At 45.1% G+C, this 27,017-nt stretch overlaps 1 protein-coding gene across 1 annotated transcript in view; it reads left to right on the forward strand.

Moving 5' to 3' along the window:
* The window catches only part of csmd2 (CUB and Sushi multiple domains 2), an 807,040-nt gene that overhangs the window by 747,602 nt on the left and 32,421 nt on the right, over window positions 1-27,017 (forward strand). Inside the window, exons 60-63 of the mRNA XM_085962435.1 lie at window positions 14,827-14,892; window positions 14,991-15,152; window positions 17,625-17,737; window positions 19,625-19,712. Coding sequence (XP_085818561.1) covers window positions 14,827-14,892; window positions 14,991-15,152; window positions 17,625-17,737; window positions 19,625-19,712 — 429 coding nt within the window. The remainder of the gene's footprint in view (window positions 1-14,826; window positions 14,893-14,990; window positions 15,153-17,624; window positions 17,738-19,624; window positions 19,713-27,017) is intronic.

Here is a 27,017-nt window from a genome sequence, read left to right on the forward strand (position 1 = left end):
CAAGTGGTGCCTCAGTGATTGTGTCAAGTGGTGCCTCAGCGATTGTGTCACATGGTGCCTCAGTGATTGTGTCAAGTGGTGCCTCAGTGATTGTGTCAAGTGGTGCCCCAGTGATTGTGTCAAGTGGTGCCCCAGTGATTGTGTCAGGTGGTGCCTTGGCGATTGTGTCAAGTGGTGCCTCAGCAATTGTGTCAAGTGGTGCCCCAGTGATTGTGTCAGGTGGTGCCTTGGCGATTGTGTCAAGTGGTGCCCCAGTGATTGTGTCAAGTGGTGCCCCAGTGATTGTGTCAAGTGGTGCCCCAGTGGTTCTGTCAAGTGGTGCCCCAGTGGTTCTGTCAAGTGGTGCCCCAGTGATTGTGTCACATGGTGCCCCAGTGATTGTGTCAGGTGGTGCCCCAGTGATTGTGTCAAGTGGTGCCCCAGTGGTTCTGTCAAGTGGTGCCCCAGTGATTGTGTCAATTGGTGCCCCAGTGATTGTGTCACATGGTGCCCCAGTGATTGTGTCAGGTGGTGCCTTAGCGATTGTGTCAAGTGGTGCCCCAGTGATTGTGTCAAGTGGTGCCCCAGTGATTGTGTCAAGTGGTGCCCCAGTGATTGTGTCAAGTGGTGCCCCAGTGATTGTGTCACATGGTGCCTCAGTGATTGTGTCAAGTGGTGCCTCGGTGATTATGTCAAGTGGTGCCCCAGTGATTGTGTCACATGGTGCATCAGTGATTGTGTCAATTGGTGCCTCAGCGATTGTGTCAAGTGGTGCCCCAGTGATTGTGTCACATGGTGCATCAGTGATTGTGTCAAGTGGTGCCCCAGTGATTGTGTCAAGTGGTGCCCCAGTGATTGTGTCAAGTGGTGCCTCAGTGATTGTGTCAAGTGGTGCCTCGGTGATTATGTCAAGTGGTGCCTCAGTGATTGTGTCAAGTGGTGCCTCAGTGATTGTGTCAAGTGGTGCCTCGGTGATTGTGTCAAGTGGTGCTGCAGTAATGTACATTAACTCTGTTCCCGCTCACTCTCAGCTGCATTTGCACTGTAACTAGTGTCAAGGCAAAGTGGTTTGGTTTGTGTAACTGTAGCATTGTGTAACTGTAGCCTAAATCCAGAGTCGGGGCCTAACCCCCTCCCTGGGAGAGGTAGTCTCACTCCACTTTAATCCAGCTAGGTTGGCTCCTAATTACATGTTGCACCACCTTGACCAGAGTTGTCCTCTGACTGGTAACTCTTTGGAATCAATTTCTCCTAATGATGCCACCAGTACTCACAGCTAAATGAAAAATACTCAAAAAAGTAGTTTTTTTTTCAAAAACGGATAAAATTCATCATAAATCTTTGTCATTTTGATTAAATAGTACTGATGATGAGATGCCCTCTTTATAATGTCCTGCTTCTGAATGAAATAAAATGGGCATACAACTGTCATCACCACATCCATTTAGTGTGGAATTGAATGCTTTTTCAATCCTCAAACATTTGGTTATCTGATAATTTATTGGTTCTGTGAGTTTGTTTGTGTTGCGTTGGCACCAGCCATCAGTTAGGATGACAACACACAAAGCGATTGAGCAGATTGTGAGTAGTTTTATTTATGGAGTGAAAATATCTTTGCAAAGAGTTAAGAAATATTTTTGCGGGTTACTAGTCCAAGGAATAGTATACGCAGAAAATAACCCTGCTAGGGACAGGGAGTGGAGCAATGGATCAGTGCAATTTCCATTCAGTTCTGTGGCTGGGTTTGCATATAGCCCAGAGTGCTGAGAGCAAAGTCTTGTCTTCGAGCTAGATGTAAGTGAATTGGGTTTGAACCATTTTGACTCTATATCCATGAGTTTGCAGCATAAAACAGCCAATAACCCAGCACAAATTAGCCCTAAATTGGCAATCTCACTTAGCCAAGACCACTGGGAATGGCTGGAATTAAACCTACAAATGTCACGGATGGAGAGGCCAGTGGGAAAAGAGGGTTTTGTTTTGTGAGGATTTAAGACGCACTAATAACACAGAGGAAAGGGAGGCTTACCATCCATTTAACTAGAGTTACGTCATCTGGGAGTGCTTGGCGGTGATATTGGATGCAGAAAGTGGAAATTTCTATTGCCGTTTGTGTTATTAACAGAATTAATGGCCCTGAATTCAAAGTTATGTAAAATGAGAAAAAGTCTTTCATCTCACCATGCCGATTCCTATTACACACCTATCAGAGAGTCTGAATCTTGCATAATCATCTGAGGGAAAGTTCTGACAAATTTCTCCCTGGCCCCCCACAAAGATAGTGATGTGCCTCAATAATTCCGAGACTCGATGTTAGCGAAACAAAACAAGGCTTTTATTAACTTAGAAGGTAACACGCAGTGGAGAGAGGTATCTTCCATCTGGAGGTCTGCAGTACTGGATATGAGGCCAGACTGAGCTTGCTTACATAGGGGCCAGGTATGGGCGGAGCCCTACACACAATACATTACAATATACAATACAATGGTGAGGAGACGGAACTGAGGTAAGGGAACTGAAACCTGAAATCAACCACAGTCACAGGCAGTGATGAATGGAATATTTCATCACAGATAGTTCAGCGGAACTCGTGAATGTCTCTTCACACCTACATCTCCATTATTCAAACATGCCAGTTGCTTTGTACGGATAATATTTCCCTGGTCCCAGCATGTTGCTCTGAGTATTTGATCTTCTCTATTTCAATCTTTGCAACCTTCCATTTCATTCTTATCAGATAATTATGCAGCTCCTTTTAGATGACGGTAATGGACATGGCATTAACTACTTCTGCTGAGAATCTGTTCCACGTATCCACAATTCCGTGGGGATGCATCTAATCTCTTTTTTTGCTTGAGGCTTATTAATTTTCTACTTGTGTCGACCAGCATTTGTTGTGCGTTAATGGTGGATGCAGAAGTGGATGTGCAAGACAATATTAACTTTAACATCACATTTCAGGAATCTGAAGCTTCATACGTTAGCGACGCAATTCACTGGAAGAATAGATGCCATTACTGGGAAGGTTTTCCAACTTTGTGCTCCCAATATGGCGTCTTTCCCACTGGAAACGCATATCATAAATTCAAGCAAGCGTTGCTGAGCTTGGTTTAAAGGGTTAGACAATCATACAGGTCATGCCTGAACTGCAGCATGTGCTGCCAAAGATGAGCCTCCCTATTTAGAGCGTGAAGTCAGAAAATTACTCCTTATATACTCAAGAGTTCGTTTCCCTGAGCCAAGTAAGCATTCAAATTCCGGGCTAAATAGGCTAGAAAATTAGCAACATTTTATAAATCAAGAGTGATTCAATGAATTTCATAAGCTTTCTCTACATTTCAGTGTAAAAAGCAGATGATGTACAGTGGAAAGAGAGCTGTTCATAAATTGTACTATATTCATAGCTATACAAATCTTTCATCCGTAACCCCATCCACGGGTGAAATTTTTAGAAAACTCTATTGTTGTTGTGTTTGAGAAGGAGCCGTAGGAAAAAGAGGAGGGGATGTGTTCAGATAGCAGCAATATCCCTGTGGCATGAAATAACCAGGAAAGTAGGAAGCTCGGCAAGTTAAGCCCCAGTATCAGAATACAGCACAGGGCCACCTCAGCAAAGGATGACGTTAAGGTTGTCCCTTATTACACTCTGAAGGCATGAATAACATACCAAAGTAGTCGGGGACTGTCCTATCAAGCCCACCTTCCCCCCCCCCCCCCCCCCGTCACCCTAAAATGGCAGGATACAAAGAACGTCCCAAGGGTTCAGGATATCAAAAATGTATTTGATGTTGTGCAGAACGTCTTGCATGAACTGTGCAATAAGTTTACACCCCAGTGCTATATTAGCGAAGTTTGATGGGTATACAGATAACTGAGCAGCTTGACCTTATTCTGAGTTTGCTGATTGCACTGGCCTGTAATGATCCATTCTGGTCACTTTTATTTTGAAGCTGCAAAAACTGTAACATTTTCAAATAAAAATGAATGTGGCATTTGTGCTGCAGGTGGCACTGTGTCCGATACCTTCACTTCAGAGAATGTGACACATTCTCAGTTTCTGGCTCTGCATTCCTTTACTGTATGCATATAGAACGCGGCTTATCTTGTGCCACATAATTCATCAAAAAAATTTGAATAGAGTGCAATTTCTTTAATGTAATATTTATCGCTGATCATCAAATCAAGCTATACATAATGGCTTGCATTCAATTTATCAAAATGAGATTGTTTACAAATCCTAAAAGTAATCAAGGATACTGTAACCGTTTAAAAAAAACAGCAGTTCAATGAATGATTTGCAGAATGCATGCTGCACATTTATGCTGCCTGCCCAATTTTCCTCCATGCACCATTTTAGCACAGCAAGAGGAAAATCTACCCTATGAACTTATTCTTCAAAGCTGAGGTTATCTGCTTAGCATGCTCTCCTTCCTCCAGTTCCACTGCCCCTTCCTTCCCAGCCCCTTGCCACACAACACTCTATAGTTCCTCCACATGTTTCTCCTGAGTTCTCATCAAGTTAAATTAATTTCCTTTATAAGACCTACCACCTCCTCCCTTAATCACTTCCTGACCTACTAGGAGACCTACCTGAAGACAGATTATTATCTGAGCGGCAATAGATTGGGAAAAGGGGAAGTGCAACGAGACCTGCGTGTCCTTGTGCACCAGTCGCTGAAGGTAAGCATGCAGGTGCAGCAGGCGGTTAAGAAGGCAAATGGCATGTTGGCCTTCATAGCGAGAGAATTCGAGTACAGGAGCAAGGATGTCTTGCTGCAGTTGTACAGGGCCTTGGTGAGACCACACCTTGAGTATTGTGTGCAGTTTTGGTCGCCTTATCTGAGGAAGGATGTTCTTGCCATGGAGGGAGTGCAGCGAAGATTCACCAGACTGATACCTGGGATGACAGGAATGACATATGAAGAGAGATTGGGTCGATTAGGCTTATATTCGCTAGAGTTTAGAAGAATGAGAGGGGATCTCATTGAAACTTATAAAATTCTAACAGGACTAGACAGACTAGATGCAGGAAGGATGTTCCCGATGGTCAGGGAGTCCAGAACCAGGGGTCACAGTCTAAGGATAAGGGGTAAGCCATTTAGGACAGAGATGAGGAGGAATTTCTTCACCCAGAGAGTGGTGAACCTGTGGAATTCTCTACCACAGAAGGCAGTTGAGGCCAACTTATTAAATATATTCAAGAAGGAGTTAGATATATTTCTTAAGGCTAAAGGGATCAAGGGATATGGGGAGAAAGCAGGGACAGGGTACTAAATTTGGATGATCAGCCATGATCTCATTAAATGGCGGAACAGGCTCGAGGGGCCAAATGGCCTACTCCTGCTCCTATCTTCGATGTTTCTATGTTTACTTATCATGGATCCAGCTACCATGGCCAAAGCAGGCTGCCATTGGCAACATTTCCCTTCCCTTGGGTACTGAGTTTGTTCCTCAGCGCCCTTCAAGATTGCTGTCGTCAACACTTCATTTAAAAAAAACTACCCTCGATTCCTCTGTTGTCATGAGTGGAAGTTGAAGCTTCAATGTCAAGTCATCCAATGTGACATTGCCTCCCAGGGAAATCTGCAACTTGGTGAAACTTGTGCATCCTATCCATAGGAACAATGCTGAAGGTGTTGGCCCTTGAAAATATAGCAATTGTCACTTGGTTGATACATGGATGCATTACAGATGTCTCTTATAGTGGCTTGGAAGGATATGAAAGCGTCATGCTGTGGTGAATAAAGAACTTGGGGGAAAAATTTGGTTCCTTTGCGCCTCCCATTAGTGCCCTAAGAGGCCGTTAATGGGGCGCAAAGCAACTAGCGCCCGGGCGCGGCGATGCTTGCGCTGCTCACGAAATTGACCAGACATTTTGCGGCAGTGCTAAACACTACTGCCACGATTTCCTGCGCCCGCAGATCGTGACATCAGTCGAGCGTGCAACGCCCCGGTAGCGGCCCGGACCGGATATTGAGTGGCGCCCCCTGCCTTACTGTAAAGTCCGTGCCTCAATAATACACGGACTTCGGGAGAACAGTTTAACGGGTACTTTACTGAACAAGAGGCAGCTTGAAACTGAAACTACGGAAGCCTGCTAGGGCCTTTTATACAGGGGTGGTCACTGCCGGTACTGCAGTCTAAGACCAGTTATTCCCTTAAAGGTACATACACAACAATTCCTCCCCTTTTAGATAAACAGTACATAACATTCATTTAACAACTAAATAATAACTAATTACAATTACAATTTTCTCAGTAATATATACATCAACGGAAATAGTCATTTATAAGTTCAGTCTTTGAGAAGGCTTCCTGATCCGGACTGGATAGCGCCTTTCTCGAGTATCCTGTTCTAGCGGTGGAGTCAATTCGGGCTCATTGTCATTGGTTGGTTCGTCAGTTTCCAATACCCCTGCTTCTGAGGTAGACGCAATCTATACTTCGGGCTCATTACCAGGTGCACATGCTTGTGGTACAGGTTTGGCTTGTTCCTGTGACTCTAGAATCTGGTCAGCATGGCGTCTCACGATGCTCTCTCCAACGTCCACTGTGTACATTAGTGGTCCCTGCTGTGTGCATATCGTGCCTGGCTGCCATTTTTCTGTTCGGTAGTCATGGGCCAAGACTGGTTGCCCTATCTTGAAGCTCCTGGTTGGCTTCTCATTTATGTGCTGGAACTGCTTATCCTCAACATCTCGTCTTATGTTTGGTTTGAGCAAATCCAAGCGACATCTTAGTCTCCAGCTGAAAAACAGTACGGCTGGAGTTTGGTTGGTTACTGCATGTGTCGCATTCCGGTAAGCAAACAGGAAGTTATCCACCTTGTGTTGCAGTGGTATGTCGTCATTATACATTGCCTTTATGGCCTTTTTAAAGGTCTGAACAAACCTCTCAGCCAATCCATTTGTGGCTGGATGATATGGGGCAGATGTGTAATGTTTCACCCCATTATTCTTCAGGAACCTCCGGAAATCCTCAGACACAAAGTGTGGGCCATTGTCGGAACAGATCTGTTCTGGCAACCCATTCCTGGCGAAGATGGTCCTTAGGACTGCAATCGTTTTCTCCGTGGCGGTGGAGGACATTTTAATGACCTCTGGCCATTTCGAATGGGCGTCCACAGCGATTAGAAACATTGAGTCCATAAATGGACCAGCGAAATCAATGTGTACCCGTTGCCATGGAGATGAGGGCCACTCCCATGGATGTAGCGGGGCCTGTGGTGGAGCGTTTTGGACCTTCTGGCATCCTGTGCATCTCTTGGTCATATCCTCGATTTCTTTATCGATTCCCGGCCACCACACAAACGCCCTGGCTAGGCTCTTCATTTTTACCCCTCCCAGATGACCCTCGTGAAGCTCATTGAGTCATCTATCTCTCAACTTGGGTGGAATTACCACTCGGGATCCACACATCAAGGTTCCCCGGCACACTGACAGCTGTTCCCTCCTTGGCAAGAATGCTGGCAACAGTGAGTCGCCATATGCTGGCCATCCCTTCACCGTCAAATCATAGACCCGAGAGAGTGTTGGGTCATTTCCGGTTTCCTTCTCAATACTTGCGTTTGTAACAGGCAAACATTCGACTATGGTCGCATGGAATATCTCCACCGGGTCCACTGCAGGTGCTTCTTCCGCCGTAGGCAACGGTAGGCGCGACAGCCCATCAGCGTTTCCATGTTGTTTCGTACCTTTGTACTCTATGTCATACTGATGTGCCCCTAGAAAAAGTGACCATCATTGCAGCCGTTGCGCCGTCATCACCGGAACGCCCTTCTTTGGGTTAAAAATTGAGACCAGGGGTTGATGATCAGTCAGTAGGGTGAATTTCTGCCCGTGCAGATAGTGATTGAACTTCTTCACCCCCGACACCAGGCTGAGGGCCTCCCTGTCAATCTGGGCGTAGTTACACTCGGCTGAGGTTAGCGAGCGCGATGCAAAGGCTAATGGCCTCTCTGAACCGTCACGGAATTTGTGTGACAGGACCGACCGCTCCAATGCCGTAAGGTGACGCATCACATGCCAACCGAATTGGTAGTGTTGGGTTGTAGTGGGCCAATACTTCTTTTGAAGTGATTTGGCATTTACATTCCTGAAAGGCACGCTTACACTCATCACTCCATTTCCATGTTACACCAGTTTGAAGGAGGGCATTCAGTGGGTGCAGAATTGTAGATAAATTCGGCAAGAACTTATGGTAGTAGTTCACCAACCCGAGGAACGACCTCAGTTGCGACACATTTTCTGGTGCTGGAGCCTTGACTACAGCCTCAATCTTGTCCGGCGACTTATGCAACCCTTCCTCATCAATCATGTGGCCACAATATGAGATTTGTCTCCTGAAGAACTCGCATTTGGGACGGTTGGCTTGTAGCCCATATTCCTGCAATCTCGTGAGCACCTGTTCCAGGTTGGCAAGGTGTTCATTGTCATTTTTGCCCGTAACCAGGATGTCGTCCAAATAACACTGGGTCCCCGGGATCCCTTGCAGGACTTGTTCCATTGCCCTCTGCCACATAGCCGGGGCAAATGCTACCCCAAATACCAGTCGATTGTACTGGTAAAGGCCTTTGTGAGTGTTTATCGTGAGGTATTTCCTAGATGCTTCTTCCACCTCCATTTGTAGATACGCTTGAGCCAGGTCAATCTTTGTAAAACGTTTCCCTCCAGATAGTGAGGTGAAAATACCTTCTATCCGTGGAAGCGGATACTGTACTGTGTGCAGGACTGGGTTCACAGTCACCTTGAAGTCCCCACAGATGCGAACCTTCCTTGGCTCCCCAGGCATGCTGCTCAATGCTTTCTTCATTACAGGAACGATGGGTGTGGCCCACTCGCTCCAGTCCACCTTAGACAGCACCCCCGAACGCTCCAGACTCTCCAGTTCAGCTTCCACAGCTGGGCGTATCGCGTATGGCACCGGTCTGGCCTTGAAAAATTTTGGGGTTGCGTTATCCTCAATCTTTATGGTTGCCTTTACTCCTTTAAGAGTCCCAAGTCCTTGTTGGAACACCTCTTCCGCGTCAGATAGAATTTGTGACAGACGTCCAGGTGCGACGTCATCATCTTTTTTGTCAGTCACAGTTAGTGCCAGAATGGAATGCCAATCCAATTGTAGTCTTCGGATCCATTCACGTCCCAATAATGGTGGTCCTCCATCTCGTAGTATATACATGTATAGTTTCTGTGTTTCCTTTCCGTTATATTCAACTGGCACCCTTATTTTTCCTCTGGGGTAGACCTTTTGCCCCGTGTATGTCTTCAATACAATGGACATGTCCTTTAAGGGTATGTGTGAGAATAGCCGCTCAGAGTCTCGTCGATTCATGACAGTTAGGGCTGATCCTGTGTCCAATTCCATCTTCACTGGGGACCCTGCTATCATCAGGGTGACCCAAATGGTTCGGTGATCTTCTTTTGCGATCACATTGTGTAACTTTAAACAACTTAGTCACCTGCTCCCGGAGTCCTTATCACTCTCCTGACCTTCTGAACTGCTATCTGTCAGTTTCTTTACTTTCCTGTACTGTTCCTTAGTAGCTCTTGTCGTGTTGGTCTTCTTTCCCGACCTGCAGACTCTTGCTATATGTCCCATTTTTCCGCATTGCCTGCATATTTTGTCTTTAAACCAGCAGTCCTTCTGCTCATGGGGTGTTCTGCCGCAGCGATAGCACTTTTCGGCTCCATACGCCATTTCGTTAGCGCTGTATTCTTGTGGTTTCTGTTGTATTTCCGCAGCTCCCCGTGCTGCTGCTTCATAGGATACTGCCACGCTGAAAGCCCGTTCTAGCGTCAGGTCCTTTTTTGAAAGTATTCGTTTCTGGGTTCCTTCACTCTGGAGCCCGCAGACAAACTTATCCCGTAAGGTGTCTGCCAGTCCTGCTCCGAACTGGCAGTGCTACGATAACTTGCGTAGTTCCGTAAGATAGTCAGCATTGCTCTCATCTTTGTGCTGGTTTCTTTTATGGAACTTGAATCTTTCTGCTATCAGCAGTGGTGTAGGGCTTAGATGTTCCTGTAAGATATGAACAATCTCCTCAAAACTTTTCTCCATTGGTTTAGCTGGGGTAATTAAATTCCGCAATAGGCCGTACGTACTCGCACTCATCAGATTTAATAATACCGACGCCCTCTTTCCATCAGCCACCTCATTTGCCTTGCAGTACACTTCAATTCTTTCCACATACGTGGTCCAGTCTTCTACCTCGTTGTCGAAAGCAGTGATACTGCCACTTTTCGGCATCTTGGGCGATTTAAAATGGCGCCTCCTGCGCTTTTGCTTCTTCCCCAACGGGATAAAATGGCGCCTCCCGCACTTTTGCTTCTTCCCCTTACTGCCACGCTGCTCCTAGCGTTCTACGGGGTAATGGCGGTGACCCGCAGCTTCGGCGCATCTCGCTTTCCTTCCCCCCCGTTTAGTTTCTCTCCGCTGTCCTGTTCTCGAGCACCGACCGCGCCCTGTGCGCTCCACCCTCTCTCTCTTGTTTTCTTTTCCCGGCGATGCTGCGCGGCCCTATTTGTAGAGCCGCTCGATCGAGCTTGAGCCCGCCGCTGTCCGGAAGGGTCAGCGCGCTACCTGCTACCAGCACGATTCGCTGGAACCGCAGTCTCTCCCGCAATTCTCCAAACACCGATGGATTCTTCGGGCGGCTGCCCTTGGTCGACGCCCGTTGCTCAGACTACGACCTTCCAGGACCTTCCTTTCAGGCAAGATCCCCGTGAGATGATGCCACACTGCAGGTGAGTTCGAACTTACTCGTCGCCACTGTAAAGTCCACGCCTCAACAATACACGGACTTCGGGAGAACAGTTTAACAGGTACTTTACTGAACAAGAGGCAGCTTGAAACTGAAACTACAGAAGCCTGCTAGGGCCTTTTATACAGGGGTGGTCACTGCCGGTACTGCAGTCTAAGACCAGTTATTCCCTTAAAGGTACATACACAACACTTACCACCTGCCGTTAGCAACGACAGGTTGAGGGGAGTGTTTTGCAGTCGGGAAGGGACTGGGGGAGCGCTATTTAAAGATGACCGCTTCCTGTATTTTTTTGTCGGCGACATTTTTGCAGCACGCATTCCGAGAGAGAGAGAGACTTCTGGAGAAATTCAACGCTGTGTGAGTTTTGGGTACTGAGCAGCATTTTGCAGGTTCATTTTGATTTGACCTTCCTTGCATCGATTTTGAAGAGACTATGGGGGCTGCACTCTGAGCTCTTTCCCTGGGCCTCTCCATTGTTCTTTCCAGCAGATTTGATGTACAGGTCTCTCCAAGCCGAAATTCAAGGCTGCAATGAGCAGGGTATGGATGGAGAGCAAGATCGACTCTCCTTTTTAAGAATTGGCCAGCGCCAGTGTGTCTATGTTCCATTGCTGACTGACATCACATGAGCTTCGCCAGCGCTCTGAGGTAGCACCTCGCTCTTTGGCATTAGCGCATTAAGACAGGTGTGTAGCGCCTGATTTAGTGCTCCAATCACCTCCAGGGGCGATAAAAGCCCAAGTTTGCAGTCGGAGGCAATAATTAGCGCCAGGCGCTAAACTTTGCGCCCGGCCGATAATTGCGCCCCAAACATGGCGATACCGAATTTCTCCCCCCTTGTATCTATATAGCACCTTTCACGATCTCAAGACGTCCCAAAGTGCTTCACAGTCAATGAAGTCATTTTGAAGCACTGTTATAATGTAGGCAGACAGAGCAATCAATTTGTGCAGAGCAAGTACCCGCAAACAGCAATGAGTTAAATGGCCAGAAAGTATGTTTTAGTGACATTGATTGAGGGATAAATGTTGGCCAAGACACCAGCAGAACTCCCCTGCTCTTCAGATAGTGCCATCGGATATATTACGTCCACCTGAGAGGGTAGGCAGGGCCTCGGTTTAAAATCTCATTCAAAAATTGCCATCTCTGACAGCGCTGCACTTCTAGTGTCAGCCTGTGCTGAAGTCTCTGGAGTGGGACTTAAACCCACAACCTTCTGCTTCACAGGCAAAAGTGCTACCACTCAGCCAAGGCTGCTGCCTAAAAAAAACCCTCACTTTTACAGGTAGGGCCATCCCTGGTCCAGATGTTGTGTGCCTGTCATTGTGCAATAGATAGCACAGCAGCTTTAAGCCTGTCTTGTGAAGCAGAGATGGTAATCATGTTTCTGGATATATACGCAAGGGGGGGCTATATATGCATGTGCTAGGGTAGTAATAGATGTGGCCAAAATGCCTCAGCACTCATTGTACCTCCATTTCTGCCACTCCTCTTCTTCATCTCAATTATCCAGTGCATTCAGAACCCCCAAAGGAATACTCATCCTTGATGATGGGGAAATTGCAGAACGGAGGACTACCCAACAAAACCAATGAATGCATGTAATAAAATATAACACTGAGGACACCATTGTGTCCTGTGGACAAGGCTGCTATATTGAGAGAGCCTCGCTCAAAGGTGTAATGTGGCATCATTAGGATAGCTTCCAGGTTGGCGTGGGAATGGATCTGTTTACTGTTATTTGAATATTTAAATGAGGCTGTGCACGTAGGTGGGGCTTCACAAAATCAGGACAATAACCTGTTCCTCAAATATTTGCTTTCTTGCATCAGAGATTGATGTGGAATTGTGTTTTTGGCACAAATAAAGCATTGACCTCCATTGTGTCTGGCACCTTGATTGGGAGGATCAGCAGCTAAAGAGCAGACGTTGGTGTAACTTGTGTGTACATGTTCCTACTCTCATCAGTCCTTGTTTAAAGATGTTAACTATCTTGGGAATGTGATTTTATTTACTTTAGTCCCTATGCGCCCCATGGAGAGCTTGTAATTCGAGGACACTGCCACTTTGTCAATTATAGATTCAGCAATCTAGTTCTGGCAGGAGATAAGAAATAATTCACAACGTGATGATGGGAATACACATGACTGAATGAGTTATATCCTTTCCCATTTCACGTATGTATTATTTTCCCAAATCCCATTGTCCTCAGCAATTTGGTGGAACCCAATCATCCCTGAATTTCCCAATTGTTTTGCATCCCAAGCTAGGCTTGTCTGGTTCTTTATTGAAACAAGCCATGTTCTAAAAAGATCCACTTCCAAAGACCAAGGGGGAAAAATTTGGTTGGTTAGTGCCTCTGGGGACGCTAATGGGGCGCTAACGACTTGCTGCCCGTGCGCGGTGATTTTAGCGCCGCCCGTGAAATTCAACTGGCGGTTTGCGGTGGCGCTAAACACTACCGCCACAATCTCCTGCACCCGGAGATCGCGACGTCATCCAAGCGCGTATCACCCTGGACTGGAAATTGATTCTCACCCCCTGCCTCAGCACCTGCCGCAAGGAACGACAGGTAGAGGGGGACAGTTTGCAGTCAGCTGGGAGCTGGGGGAGCGTTATTTAAAGGCGTGCGCTTCCTGTTTTTTCTACAGCCACAACCAGAGCCTCCAATGGCTGGTTGCTGAGCCGGCGAGCTCTCTCCCTGGGCCTCTGAGCAGCCATGATAGTCCTGGTTGAAGAATTGCACCTCTTTGCAAGCCCAGGTCAAAAGCAGCAATGATCAGGGTGAGGCTGTGCAGCATGATTGAACCTCCCCTTTAAGAACTGGAAGGCGCCAGTCTGTCTGAGTACTAGGTAATTGACAGCGCCTGAGCTTGAGTAGCGCTCTGAGGTAGCGCGCCATTCCCCGACGTTAGTGCCCTAAGAGAAGTGTGTAGTGCTTGAATTAGCGCTCCAGTCTCCTCCAGGGGCACTGGAGACGAATTTTGCGGTGGCCGGTGCTGCTAATTTGCACCGGGTGCTAAAGCTAACGGCCAGCCAATGCTAGCACCCCAAAATGGTCGAGACCGAATTTTTCCCCCCAAGTTTCCTATTCTGATCTTGATGGACATACACACAAGCATACTTCCTTCATTTGTGCAGTGCATTCCAGACAACATCATCAATTGAGATAATAGTTCCATTAGCGTTTCCTTGAGCTGGAGTGTTGATAGTTGGGATATCTGGCACTTATGTTTGTACCAGCTGTCTGTCTGCTGCAATCATAAAATCAATGCTAATTTTGCAATTAGAAATGCTGGTGATGGTCGCGACTCCACGTGACCTGAAATTATGTAGCATCATTAGGATAGCTTCCAGGTTGCAGTCTGTAAGTAACCTCTAGCTGCTCGAATCCAACCTGTGATCCAAGCGCATTTAGAGGTGCTGCACACAACAGGTAGCAATTGAATGATCAGAAATCCATGACAATGAACTCAATTTAGCCAATCCTTGGTGATTTAGAGAAACCGTTCTACATTTCTGGTTATTTACGGGAAACTATTACCTTTTTTGGTTGTTTTTAGATGAGGCATTACAACAACCAGATGATGTCGGTGTCTTGTTGCCTTGGTTTTTTGTAAACTCTCACAAACGCATAATTATTTTTCTGCTGAGTGTAGCTTGTTGGTGGCTTTTGGTTGGCGCACCATTTTCCACGGTTAGATGCCCGTGCAAACAAATTCAATCTCATTAATGAAGGTCCAAGTGGTTTGGTCCCAGTTGTTAAGATGGTAAAATTGCGTTATTTGATCTAACTTGTGGCTTAAACATCTGCACCTTTGTGCTGTCATCCTCTCTAACCTCCAAAGCTGCCTTTCTGATGCCACCAGCACTACACTACAGAGCAGCCTGCAGCAAGTTGCTGTCAGATTTCTCCCTATAGAGGAATGGACCTTGAGGTTTATGACATCCTCATAAACTTTGGACTGAATTATTCATTGGTAGACTCATTGCCAGCTGTCTTGTCTATTACGACCTGTATCCTACATTTGCCTTAAATATTCCTGTTATTAACACTCATAACTTTTCTTATTGGTTTTGTTTAGCAGACACAAGGCCTAGTGGGAGACCAATTGTAACAGTCAAGGAAATACCAAGTACCAAGCTTTCAGGTGAGTCCACAACTGTAATGCAAACAAGACCTTAAAGCCTTCAAAGACCGAGTTCAGGTGGTGGGCTGCTTATAATTCTATTTCTGTCCTTGTTGCAGTTCCAGCCGATGTCTTTGCTCAGAATTCCCTCTGGAAAGGCTCATACGAATATCTCGGGAAGAGGCAGCCAGTCATGTTAACAATTAACAGTTTTAATCTGTCCACCAGTCAAGTCAAAGCAACTCTTTTAGATCAGAGTGGAGTGGAGCTTAGATTGACAGGTAAGTGATATACAGGCACTGAGGTGCTGTACGGTCAGCTTTGTATGTTTCATAGCAAGCAATGTTTACAACACTGGGCGATTTCCCCTGTGTGCTATGTGTAACAAAACTGTACATCCATTCTTTATAAATAAAGGAAACCTCCCCAAGGTATCTGTGACGGGATGTAATGTAACTCAGTCATAACTGCACAGTCCAAAATAGAGGAAATTGGGTCCTCCATTCCAGTAAAATTGAAAAGTTCCTCTGTTATAAGTTGCAAAAGACTTTTAATTTCGAGGTCAGTAATGACAATTCCAACTTATTCGGAATTTATGTTCATGTTCAGCTGTAGTTTTTCAAAATATGTGTACTCACCAAGTTGAACTAGAGTTGAAACGTCATATCTAAATGGTGGCCCATGGAATGAATGGCGGTTTAATGCCCATTATTCACCACAAATGGCAAGTGCTTGGCCTTGCGTATCCCACAGTATTTAGCGCAAGCTGTAAGTAGGTTGGTGTCCTGCTGTCTCAGTGGAGAAATGTTTGCACTTAGGTGATAAAAAGGGAATACAATAAAATCAATGTTAAGATAAGGAGACAGAGGGAAAAAAATGGCTGTGTTCTGGTTTTCTCATCTCTTTATCCTCAGGGTAAAAACGTGGATAATTTATCTGTTTGCAACTGAAGTGTTTCTAGTTCGACATACTAAAGCATTAATTGTAATATGTTCCCATTGTGTATACGCACATTTTTTTGAGCATAGAATGGGTCACTAATGAGCACATAAACTGGGGTCAGCTCTCAAGAGCATCCTGGGGCTGAAATTGGTCTTTACCAGTAGCATGAAACACACTCTCAGGGAATTGGCCGCCCATTTTACACTGCGCCCAATTTACTTTCCCATTGAAGTCGATGGAAAAGAGACTTGAGTGTAGCTATGAGCATGTTACAAGTGAAGACCAATTTCACCCCGTCCCACCCAACTGCAAAAAACATAGGGTCAATTTTATGAATATGTGTTCCCGGACAGAGCCTCACTGACGGGGAGAGCATATCGGGAAATTGCAGCTCAATTTTTCATTCATTAAAGTTAGTAGATGGGTAAGCACAGGCTAGCTGACTATGAGATAGGCTCCCACCAGCACCACTCCCTGCTGGGAGCACTGAACCACCCTTACAATGTACATTGATTCAAACAGTTCCAGAATCTCCTGTACAATAATACTTATTTTTATAACTTCTACTCAAACTCAATCTTTCCTATGATCGTAAACCTGTGGAAGTACTTTATTCCGCTTCTCCAGTCTCCAGGCTTCTAAATTCCAAAATACAGAAGCAAAATATTGTGGATGCTGCAAATCTGAAATAAAAACAGAAAATGCTGGAAATACTCAGCAGGTCAGGCAGCATCCGTGAAGAGAGAAACAGAGTTAACGGGCCAGAAATGCAGGTCGGAGGCTTCCCGCAGGCGCAAGCCCCCGACCTGCACTTATATAGCGCGCCTGCTGTTGTGCTTTGGGGCCACGTGGGATTCCAATCCTGGGCCTCCTCCAGCTGCCGGCGTGCAGTGCTTGTGTATCCCAGCGGCGAAGTTAGTTCGCAGCGTCCCCTGGGATCACGTGGGCCATGGGGAGCCAATCGGAGCAGGGAATCTCTATTCATAGATTTGATAGGAAGACCTGTCAAATCTATGTATAGAGATCGGCCCCAAAACCTAAGTAAAACTTCAAATAATTTTGTTTTTTTTAAATCAAATTTTTTAAATAACTATATAAATTACATAAATTAACTATTTTAAACAAAAGTTTAAATTTTTGAAAAAATGTATTATAGTTTTTAACGGGGCTAAAAATAAACTTACGTTTCTTTAAAGTATTTTAAAATGATAAACCTGTGAAAAAAATGTTTTAATTTTACTTAATTAACCTCTTACCTTGTTAAAAGCAGGCCTTGTGACTGCTTTTTTCACGCACAGCTGCTAGGGACTTAGCTGCACGGAGAAACCTGTAAAAAAAATAAAAATCGGAAGTTCCAGGCATACGCGCTGCCTCTCCGGCGCACGCGTTTGACCTGTGAATCCCTTCCTTCAAGGGAACGGAAATTCCGGTTTCCACGCATGTGCAGTGCATGCACGAAACCGGCACTTTCGTTGGCCCTACGTGTGAGTATCCAGCGCGTACTCACCCGTGGAGACCCGAATTTCTGGCCCATTAATGTTTCAGGTCGAAATTCCAAAGCTAAATTCCAAGCTTGACATCTTTAATCATTATTTCCCAGTGTACCCCATTTTCTCTAGCATTCTTTTCAAGCCTGGTGCCATCTTGCACAGTGGGCCTTGACTTTTTGCCTTACCTTTTTAATTAAAAAATTCAGCACATGTGTGAGTGATACCACCCCATGTTTACTAGATATGAACAGTTTCAAGAGTGATAAGGATAATCTGAATTATTAGATAACTTCTCATTGTGAATGTAACAATATCTTTCAGGTTTCTACAAAAAGGAGGAGCATCATCTGCTTCTTGAGCTTTATAAGATCCGCGGTCCTGTTGAAATGTTTGTGCACAAATTTAAGAATGACAACCTGGCTCTGGATGGATATGTAAGTAGTGATGGGGCGTCTTATTCTTCCAGTCTCCAAATGTCACAGTTAAAATATTGCAGCAAAGCAGATTTAGCGCTCGAGACATTTTGGACAGAAAAATAGGAAAGTGTCATTCTCCCTGGAAACTAATGGTGCTGGGTCTCTGACAGTTTGTCAGCACTGTGTATCACTTCTGGTCTGGGGAAAGAGAAAGCTTGGAATATAAAAGTGACATTATACTTTAACTCAGAAAATAGACTTGAAACTTAAATGCATTTGAATGTATTTGATAGGACTGTGGAAATTCTTACTGAACCATCCTATAGGAAAGCAAAACACTGCAGATGCTGGAATCTGAAATAAAAACAGAAAATGCTGGAAACACTCAGCAGGTCAGGCAGCATCTGTGGAGAGAGAAACAGAGTTAACGTTTCAGGTCGATGACCTTTCGTCAGAACTGGAAAAGGTTCTAACAGGTTTTAAGCAAGTGCAGAGGCAGGGAAAGGGGGGAGGGGAGGAAAGAACAAAAGGGAAGGTCTGTGATAGGATGGAAGGCAGGAGAGATTAAAAGACAAAAGGGAAGATGGTGCGATAATTGTTTTTATTAGCAGTAAGCACATCCAGGTGAATCTGAGCTCATCTCAGAGCACAGCCCTTTAGTGGCAATGTGATTGGAAAACTGTGCCACATTCTCTTGTGATAGTGCAGACAGCTTTAGTAGTGGAGCACATTGTACAGTTGATCTACATACAGAGTACTTAAGGAAAATATCCAGAATGATTGGAAAGATATACAGTAATGGGATCCCAAAGGGTGAGTGGATTATGTGTTATATAAAGTCACATGAGGGACATTATTTTCCATATCCCACTGTTTTTAAGTGGTTTATAATACTTATACCATAGGCTATTTTGTATGTTAAACCATCGACACTCAATCCATACATGTGGTGGAACTCATACTCTTCAAGAATAAAAATGATCTTTCTAGCTATCATACATGAAAAGGTGTGTACGGTTCTCGCTCATTCTATTGCTACTCTTGGGGCCAACATTAGAGTGTTCGGAGCAGATATATGCAATAGATCCTAGAACTTATAGCCGTATGTCCCATCATACCTGCACCAGTGCTAGGGCTTCAACTGGAGCCAATTACTCTAATCCCATTTCCCAACCTTTTCCCTGTATCCTTTTAGATTCTTTTCAAATATTTGTCCAGTCCCTTTTAAATTGTATTTTAGTCTCTGCCTCAATCACGACTTATGTTAAAACATTCCAGCACGATGCTTTTTAAAGCAGCGCAAAAGATCGCGGAAACTTGATTTGCGCAGAACGTAACTTGTGCTTGAAATTGCTCAATCTTTCATGCTGGTTTGGCTGATTTCGGGCGAACATCGCAACCTAGCGGAAACTCTTCCCCCATATGGAAACAGTCAAGACGCAAGATGCAATAATCTGCCCATGGGACACAGGGAGTTGTCAGTTTAATGCATCGCTAACATGCAGAGTTGCTAAGGGTTTTGCGGGGTGGGGGGGAGGCATTTAAGTTTAAAATGGCAGTTAACCTATTGTGGTCATTCGTAAATTGGCTTATTTGAAAACAGGACTCTGCTTCGTTTGTTTCAATTCCTTGAGTGACACTGTTGACCCACTTAACGTTGGCCACAGGGCACCACAGCAAATTTCCGCGCCCCTCCCCTCCACCTAAAGTGGGTGCTTTAGTTGGACCATTAGTGACACAGACACGTCCCAAAGTATGTCAATGCTCATGACCCTGGAAAGTGGGTCAGGGGTGCAAGTAACGGGCAGGTGGAAGTATTGCCGAGGATCCATCACAGAAAGGAAATTCAGGGCCATCTTGCCCAATTATCCTATGCCTACTGTATACTCACCGATTATCATTCAGGTTTCAGCAGAGGCTTCAGGCAGCACATTCGTGTACCAAGGATTCGTGCAAGGCAAGGACTTCGGACAGTTTGGTCTCCAAAGAATAGGTAATGTGTCTTACTTCTTATCTTTAATTAGAGAAATAATAGTGCCGGTTCATTTCATTTTGTATTGGGCTTTATCTGATCTCACTCTGATGGAGGATATTTTTTGCACGTACAGAAACATATCGTCCCTTAAATTCCATGGCGGTTCTCCCGGCCTCCCACCATAACTCCGGCAGAAGACTGGCAGGAACCTCCAGGAAAATTTGCAACCATCTGTTTCAGCCCTTCTTTGCCATTTCACCAGTGTTTTCTGCCAATCTCCTGCCGAAGGTACAACACAAGATCAAGAGAACCCCCGGGAATTTCAAGGCCAGAGCAGGTTATTTTCCGACTTCACATTCCAACAGGGATCCTTGACCACCGGGAATTTGTCATGCACTGCCCATGATTCTCTAACCGTTCATTTTAAATGGTCGGAAAATTCTTCACAACACACGCCCTAATTTTTGATCTGCACTCCCGATGGGCGATACTCCCCACCAAAAACTTAGTGGGAAAATTACCCCAACGGAGAGTTAATTTAAATGGAGCGGTCTCGATAGCTGAGAGAGAAAGCACTGGGTGCTCTAATAGTACGTCCTTCAAATGGGAATATGAAAGGTGGGCAGTCTGCCCTGTAGAGTTGTAATTCTGCAGACTTTAAAGCAGATAGTGTCCCAATATATAATTCTGTAATCCTGCAGCATCAGTTTCAAAACCCATAGGATTACATAAGAACAATAAGAAATAGGAGCAGGAATAGGCCACTTTGCCCCTCGAGCCTGCTCCGCCATTCAATACGATCATGACTGATCTTGGGCTTAAAGCCACTTCCCAGCCCACTCCCCATAACCCTTCACTCCCTTATCTTGCAAAAATTTGTCTATCTCCACCTTATTATCTAAATGGAGAGAAACTGCAAAGTGCTACAGTACAAAGGGATCTGGGGGTCCTGGTGCATGAAACACAGAAGGTTAGTATGCAGGTACAGCAGGTGATCAGGAAGGCCAATGGAATCTTGGCTTTTATTGCAAGGGGGTTGGAGTGTAAAAGCAGGGAAGTCTTGCTTCAGTTATACAAGGTACTGGTGAGGCCACACCTGGAATATTGCGTACAGTTTTGGTTTCCATATTTAAGAAAAGATATACTTGCTCTCGAGGCAGTTCAGAGAAGGTTCACTCAGTTGATTCCGGAGATGAGGGGGTTGACTTACGAGGAAAGGTTGAGTAGGTTGGGCCTCTACTCATTGGAATTCAGAAGAATGAGAGGCGATCTTATCGAAACATATAAGATTGTGAGGGGGCTTGATCGGGTGGATGCAGGGAGGATGTTTCCACTGATGGGTGAGACTAGAACTAGGGGGCATAATCTTAGAATAAGGGGCTGCCCTTTCAAAACTGAGATGAGGAGAAACTTCTTCACTCAGAGGGTAGTAAATCTATGGAATTTGCTACCTCAGAGAGCTGTGGAAGCTGCGACATTAAATAAATTTAGAACGGAGATAGACAGTTTCCTAGCTGATAAGGGAATTAGGGGTTACGGGGAGCGGGCAGGGAAGTGGACGTGAGTCTAGGTTCGGATCAGCCATGATCCTATTGAATGGCGGAGCAGGCCCGAGGGGCCGTATGGCCTACTCCTGCTCCTACTTCTTATGTTCTTATGTTAAATGTATTTAATGACCCAGTCTCCACAGCTCTCTGGGGCAGTGAATTCCACAGATTTACAACCCTCTGAGAGAAGAAATTCCTCCTCATCTCAGTTCTAAAATGGCGACCCTTTATTCTGAGACTGTGCCCCTGAGTTCTAGATTTCCCCACGAGGGGAAACATCCTCTCTGCATCTACCTTGTGGAGCCCCCTCAATATCTTATGGCCTAGAAATTGAGTTTGCGCTGCGCCAGGGCTTTAGCGCCGGAAGTTAGCGCCGGCGCTAAGTCCCTTTGCGCGCGCCAAAAATTCAGTAGCGCCGCGCCCAAACGGCTGCCGGCGCTACTGAAGGGTTTTAGCGCCTGAAAACTGGCGCAACGCGCCGCATTGTGGCGCTATTCCGGCGCTGCGGCGCCCGCTGCGGTGCGGCAGGCTCGGGAAGTGCAGGCCTCCTCCTTCCGTTAAGGAGGAGCTGCCTGCACCCGGCCGCGGCCCGCGCAAATCTCTTCAAAAATGAGCCCGGCACCTCGGACAAGTGCCGGGCTTGCATCTGTTCCGGGGGGGGGGGGGGGAGAAGTCCGGGGAGGGAGCTGCGGGCAGGCGGCCGGCGGGAAAGCGGCCGGCCGCCGCGGGGCCTTTAATGCGCCGGCGCAAACACATGTTGGACTCTGTTGCCAGAGTCTTAGTTGCGGCTGCCATGGGCGAGGCGGCCGCAACTGAATTTCGGCGCTGGGGCCCGTCGGCATGGCAACCGGGACGCTGCGCACACCGATGACGTCATCTGTGCCGGCGCAGCGCTACCGGTGCAACGCCGCTTTAGGGCCCCAGGGAATTTTTGAACTGGCCATAACTCTGGCGCTAGTCCCTCTAGCGCCTCGAAAGCGGCGCTAAGGCTAGTGAATTTCTAGGCCTATATGTTTCAATAAGATCACCTCTCATTCTTCTAAATTCCAATGAGTATAGGCCCAACCTGCTCAACCTTTCTTCATAAGTCAACCCCCTCATCTCAGGAATCAACCGTGTGAATCGTCTCTGAGCTGCCTCCAATGCAAGTATATCCTTCCTTAAATAAGGAGACCAAAACTGTATGCAGTACTCCAGGTGTGGTCTCACCAATACCCTGTACAGTTGTAGCAGGACTTCCCTGCTTTTATACTCCAGCCCCCTTGAAATAAAGGCCAACATTCCATTTGCCTTTTTGATTACTTGCTGTACCTGCATGCTAACTTTTTGTGTTTCATGCACAAGGACCCCCAGGTCCCTCTGAACTGTAGCATTTTGTAATCTCTCTCCATTTAAATAATCGTTTTTTTAAATTTTTCCTGCCAAAGTGGATAACCTCGCACTTTCCCACATTATACTCCATCTGCCAAATGTTTGTCCACTCACTTAGCCTGTCTATATCCCTTTGCAGATTCTTTGAGTCCTCTGCACAACTTGCTTTCCCACCCATATTTGTATCATCCGCACACTTGGCTACATTACACTCGGTCCCTTCATCCAAGTCATTAATGTAGATTGTAAATAGTTGAGGCCCCAGCACTGATCCCACTAGTTACTGTTTGCCAACCTGAAAATGACCCATTTATCCCAACTCTCTGCTTTCTGTTGGTTAGCCAATTCTCTATCCATGCTAATTTATTACCCCCAATTCCGTGAGCTCTTATCTTATGCAGTAACCTTTTATGTGGCACTTTAGCCAATGCCTTCTGGAAATCCAAATACACCACATGCACTGGCTCACCCTTATCCACCCTGCTCGTTACATCCTCAAAGAACTCCAGCAAATTTTTTAAACATGATTTCCCTTTCATAAAACCATGCTGACTCTGCTTAACTGCATTATGATTTTCCAAATTCCCTGCTATTGCTTCCTTAATGAAGGACTCCAGCATTTTCTCAATGACAGATGTTAGGCTAACTGGTCTGTAGTTTCCTGCTTTCTGTCTCCCTCCTTTCTTAAATAGGGGTGTTACATTTGCAGTTTTTCAATCTGCTGGGACTTCTCCAGAGTCCAGGGAATTTTGGTATATTGCAACCAATGCATCCACTATCTCTGCAGCCACTGCTTTTAAGACCCTGGGATGCAGGTCATCTGGTTCAGGGGACTTGTCGTCTTTTAGTTCCATTATTTTACCAAGTACTATTTCCTTAGTGATAGTGATTGTCTTTAGTTCCCCCCTCCCTGTGGCCCCTTGATTATCCAATATTGGGATGTTGTTTGTGTCTTCTACCATGAAGACTGATACAAAATATTTGTTCATAGTCTCTGCCATTTCCCCATTCCCCATTATTAATTCCCCAGTCTCACCCTCTAAGGGACCAACATTTACTTTAGCTACTCTCTTCCTTTTTATATACCTGTAGAAGCTCTTACTATCTGTTTTAATATTTCTTGCCAGTTTACTCTCACAATTCATCTTCTCTCTTTATTATTTTTTTAGTCATCCTTTGCTAGTTTTTAAAAATTTCCCAATCCTCTGGTCTCCTACCAATCTTGGCAACATTGTATGCCTTCATTTTGATACTATCCTTTACTTCCTTAGTTAGCCATGGATGGTGCACCCTTCTGTTAAAATCTTTCTTTCTCACTGAAATATATTTTTGTTGAGAGTTATAAAGTATCTCCTTAAATGTCCACCACTGCATTTTAACTGTCTTACCCTTTAATTTATTTTTCCAGTCCACTTTAGCCAGTTCTGCCCTCATGCCTTTGTAATTGCCTTTGTTTAAGGTCAGGATACTGGTTTGAGATACAACTTTCTCACCCTCCAACTGAATTTGAAATTCAACCATACTATGATCACTCTTTCCTAGAGGATCCTTTACTATGAGAACATTTATTAATTCTGTCTCATTACACAGTACCAGATCCAAGATAGCCTGCTCCCTGGTTGGTTCCATTACATACTGTTCTAGGAAACCATTCCGGATGCACTCTATGAACTCCTCCTCAAGGCTACCATGGCCAATTTGATTTGTCCAATCAATATGGAGATTAAAATCACCCATGATTATTACTGTACCTTTAGGCTTTTCTGACAAGCCATTTCTAATAGTAGTTAACAAAAAGTCTACTTGCCAGTTAAGTAATCCTAGTGAGGAAATTTGAAACACAAAGCAGAATCACTAAGAAGTGGCCTGTGAGATCCCTGGTGACGTTTCTGCTGAAAGCTTCTTGGTGGCATTAAGTGCAGCAAGTTAATCTGGCTGATTTTTTTTTTTTGCGCTGTCATTGAGCAAAACCATTTGCACAGGAGGCAAATTGTGTTAATTTGTGTAAGGTATAACCTAGAAAAATCCATCAGAATGTGAGGCTGAAATCACTGGAAATGGTTCATTTTTATGCGAAGAAATGAGTGCTGATTGCAAACTCAGTGAAATACGTAGCTTGTGTTTTCCAGTTGCAGTCAGAAGCTACAAGCTTTGGAGTATAAATTCATTTTAGGTTTTACAGACGGTAGTGAATCAGTATCCCAATTTACACTCCTGAGTTACCTTTAAAGGAAATCGGGGGAGTGCAAAATGGGCTGTCGATTCAGTATCGGCCATTTTGGGCTCCCACCCAAGACAAATTTATTCTCCCTCAAAAGTGGTGCTTGACAAGTCTACCATCATCACTTTGGTATAGCTTTTCCTTTGAGAAGTGTTTGCCAAAAGATGAAAGAGTCTCATCAACATTTAGCATTCTCACACCTAAACATTACTCCAGATATATTGGGCCAGAATTTGCCATCAAAATAATGGTGAGACTAATGGTTTTCGCTGTTATATGTGCGTAAATGGTACAGTAACTTCAGGCGAGGCCAGATGTGCCGATAAATGCGATTATCCAAAAGTTGCTGTCCGAGTTGCACCACTCCACCATTCGCCTCACGAAAATGGCATTTCACTGCCTGCTTCACTATTGACATGTATTGAATGTCATGAAGTTGTATTTGCATGGTAGATACAAACTCAACCCACCGCAGATATTTAGGGCTAGTAATTAATAGCATAAGTACCCTTTTAACAACTTGATAATTGTTAATGACTGCCAATCAACCTCTTTGGCACCAAAAATTAACTTTATAAGTGTGGAGGCTCATTACTTCTGGTTTTTAACTTTTCAGGGAGATTTTACAAATGTCATTTTTTTTCTTGCTTTCCTTTCTGTCTAGTTTTTCTCTCTCTATTAATCCAATCTTTCTTTCCCTCTTTATTTCTCTTTCTGTTCCTGATTTGACATTGAATTAACCCTTTAATTCACCTTCCTTCTCAGTCCTTCCGCTGTCTATTTTCCAGTACTTAAATCTCATCCTGTTGGCTGCCCTGTTCACTCAGGTCCCAGATGCCCTGTTTCCCTCACTGCACCGTTATCAGCTTGCACTATCAGCAACTTTGTGGGCAAAAATGATTTGAGCTGAAGGGTGCAGGGGCAAGTCTAACTAACGGCAGACGACGTTGCATGCCCTGCTACAGCAAATTCTGGTCCATTGTTTGATCAGTCTAGTTACTCGTTTCTCCTTCTGGGGCAATGAACCTCCATTAATATGATTCCTGACTTGTGAAATTGGAGTACAGGTAACTCCAGCAATGAATATGCTTGCATGCTTTATGTGATACTGCATGAAAGAAGGCATCTCAAGGTGATCGTCAATCATCAGAGCCTGATTGGTCGCAGCCATCAAGTTGGCACCAACCATACCTTCTGACTTTGGGAATTGTCTTCACATGGTCAACAAACAGATGCAGAGTCGTGACTCTCCATGCAAGGGTGCCTGTACTAATGTGCACCAAAGGGTTGGCACAGCCAGTGACAGTACCATTCAGATGCAGCCTCAAGCCTACCTCCACTTCGTTCTAGGCATGCTGCAGTGTGGGACTGTGGAGTGGCACAGGGGGCAATCATCCTCGCAACCACCTCCACTTCAGTAGCCATCAAAGAGGGGGGTCAGGTGCTCGACTGCACTGTTGCTTGCTTGCAGACAGGTGCCTGCATATTGGCTTTCCTTTCTTTTTGTTTTTCCTTGTCACTTCTTATCCCCTCCTCCTTCAGTCTTGGCAAAGATGGCTTATGGGTTGTGATGTCTCTTGAATTTTTCCATAGGCCTTCCAAATTATTGTCACCCTGTTTTGACACTCCCTATAACCATCCTTCTAAATTGCACTGATAGGCAGTGTTTTACTCCCACCACTATTGCACTCCCTCCACCCACCTTAATCTGCACCTGGAGCTGCGAATAATTATTCAAATGCAATGACCCATGAAATTTGAATGCTGTTCATACATGACCCTTCTAATGAGATTTGTGCAAGTTCTTAACTATTTAGAACTGACTTGTATCACTACGTGAAAATTGGCTCATATATGTCTGAAAGTATTGGTTTAGTCTGGCTTTGTATTTAATATACATGTGATTGACTTACTTATGGTAGATAATTTTCCACAGATGTCTGTGTATCCCAATTATACCAATATCATTACAGCTCTAACTAATAATAGGGAAGGGTATTATTAAAGTGCCAAGGTGATGAAGTTCAATTGTCTTGAAAGATGGTACTTTTAAAAATATAAATATAGATGGAGATTATGGCCTAGAAATTCAGGCACTTCTACTCTCCTGGCTCCAATACACCTACCTTCACTTCCGGCTCGTAATGAGCGTGCGCTTCCTGCCCATCATATTGGAAGGTTAGG

The sequence above is a fragment of the Somniosus microcephalus genome, chromosome 20 (assembly GCF_052327205.1).
Source record: "Somniosus microcephalus isolate GS21.2 chromosome 20, FLI_Smic_1.0, whole genome shotgun sequence".
Classification (NCBI taxonomy): domain Eukaryota; kingdom Metazoa; phylum Chordata; class Chondrichthyes; order Squaliformes; family Somniosidae; genus Somniosus; species Somniosus microcephalus.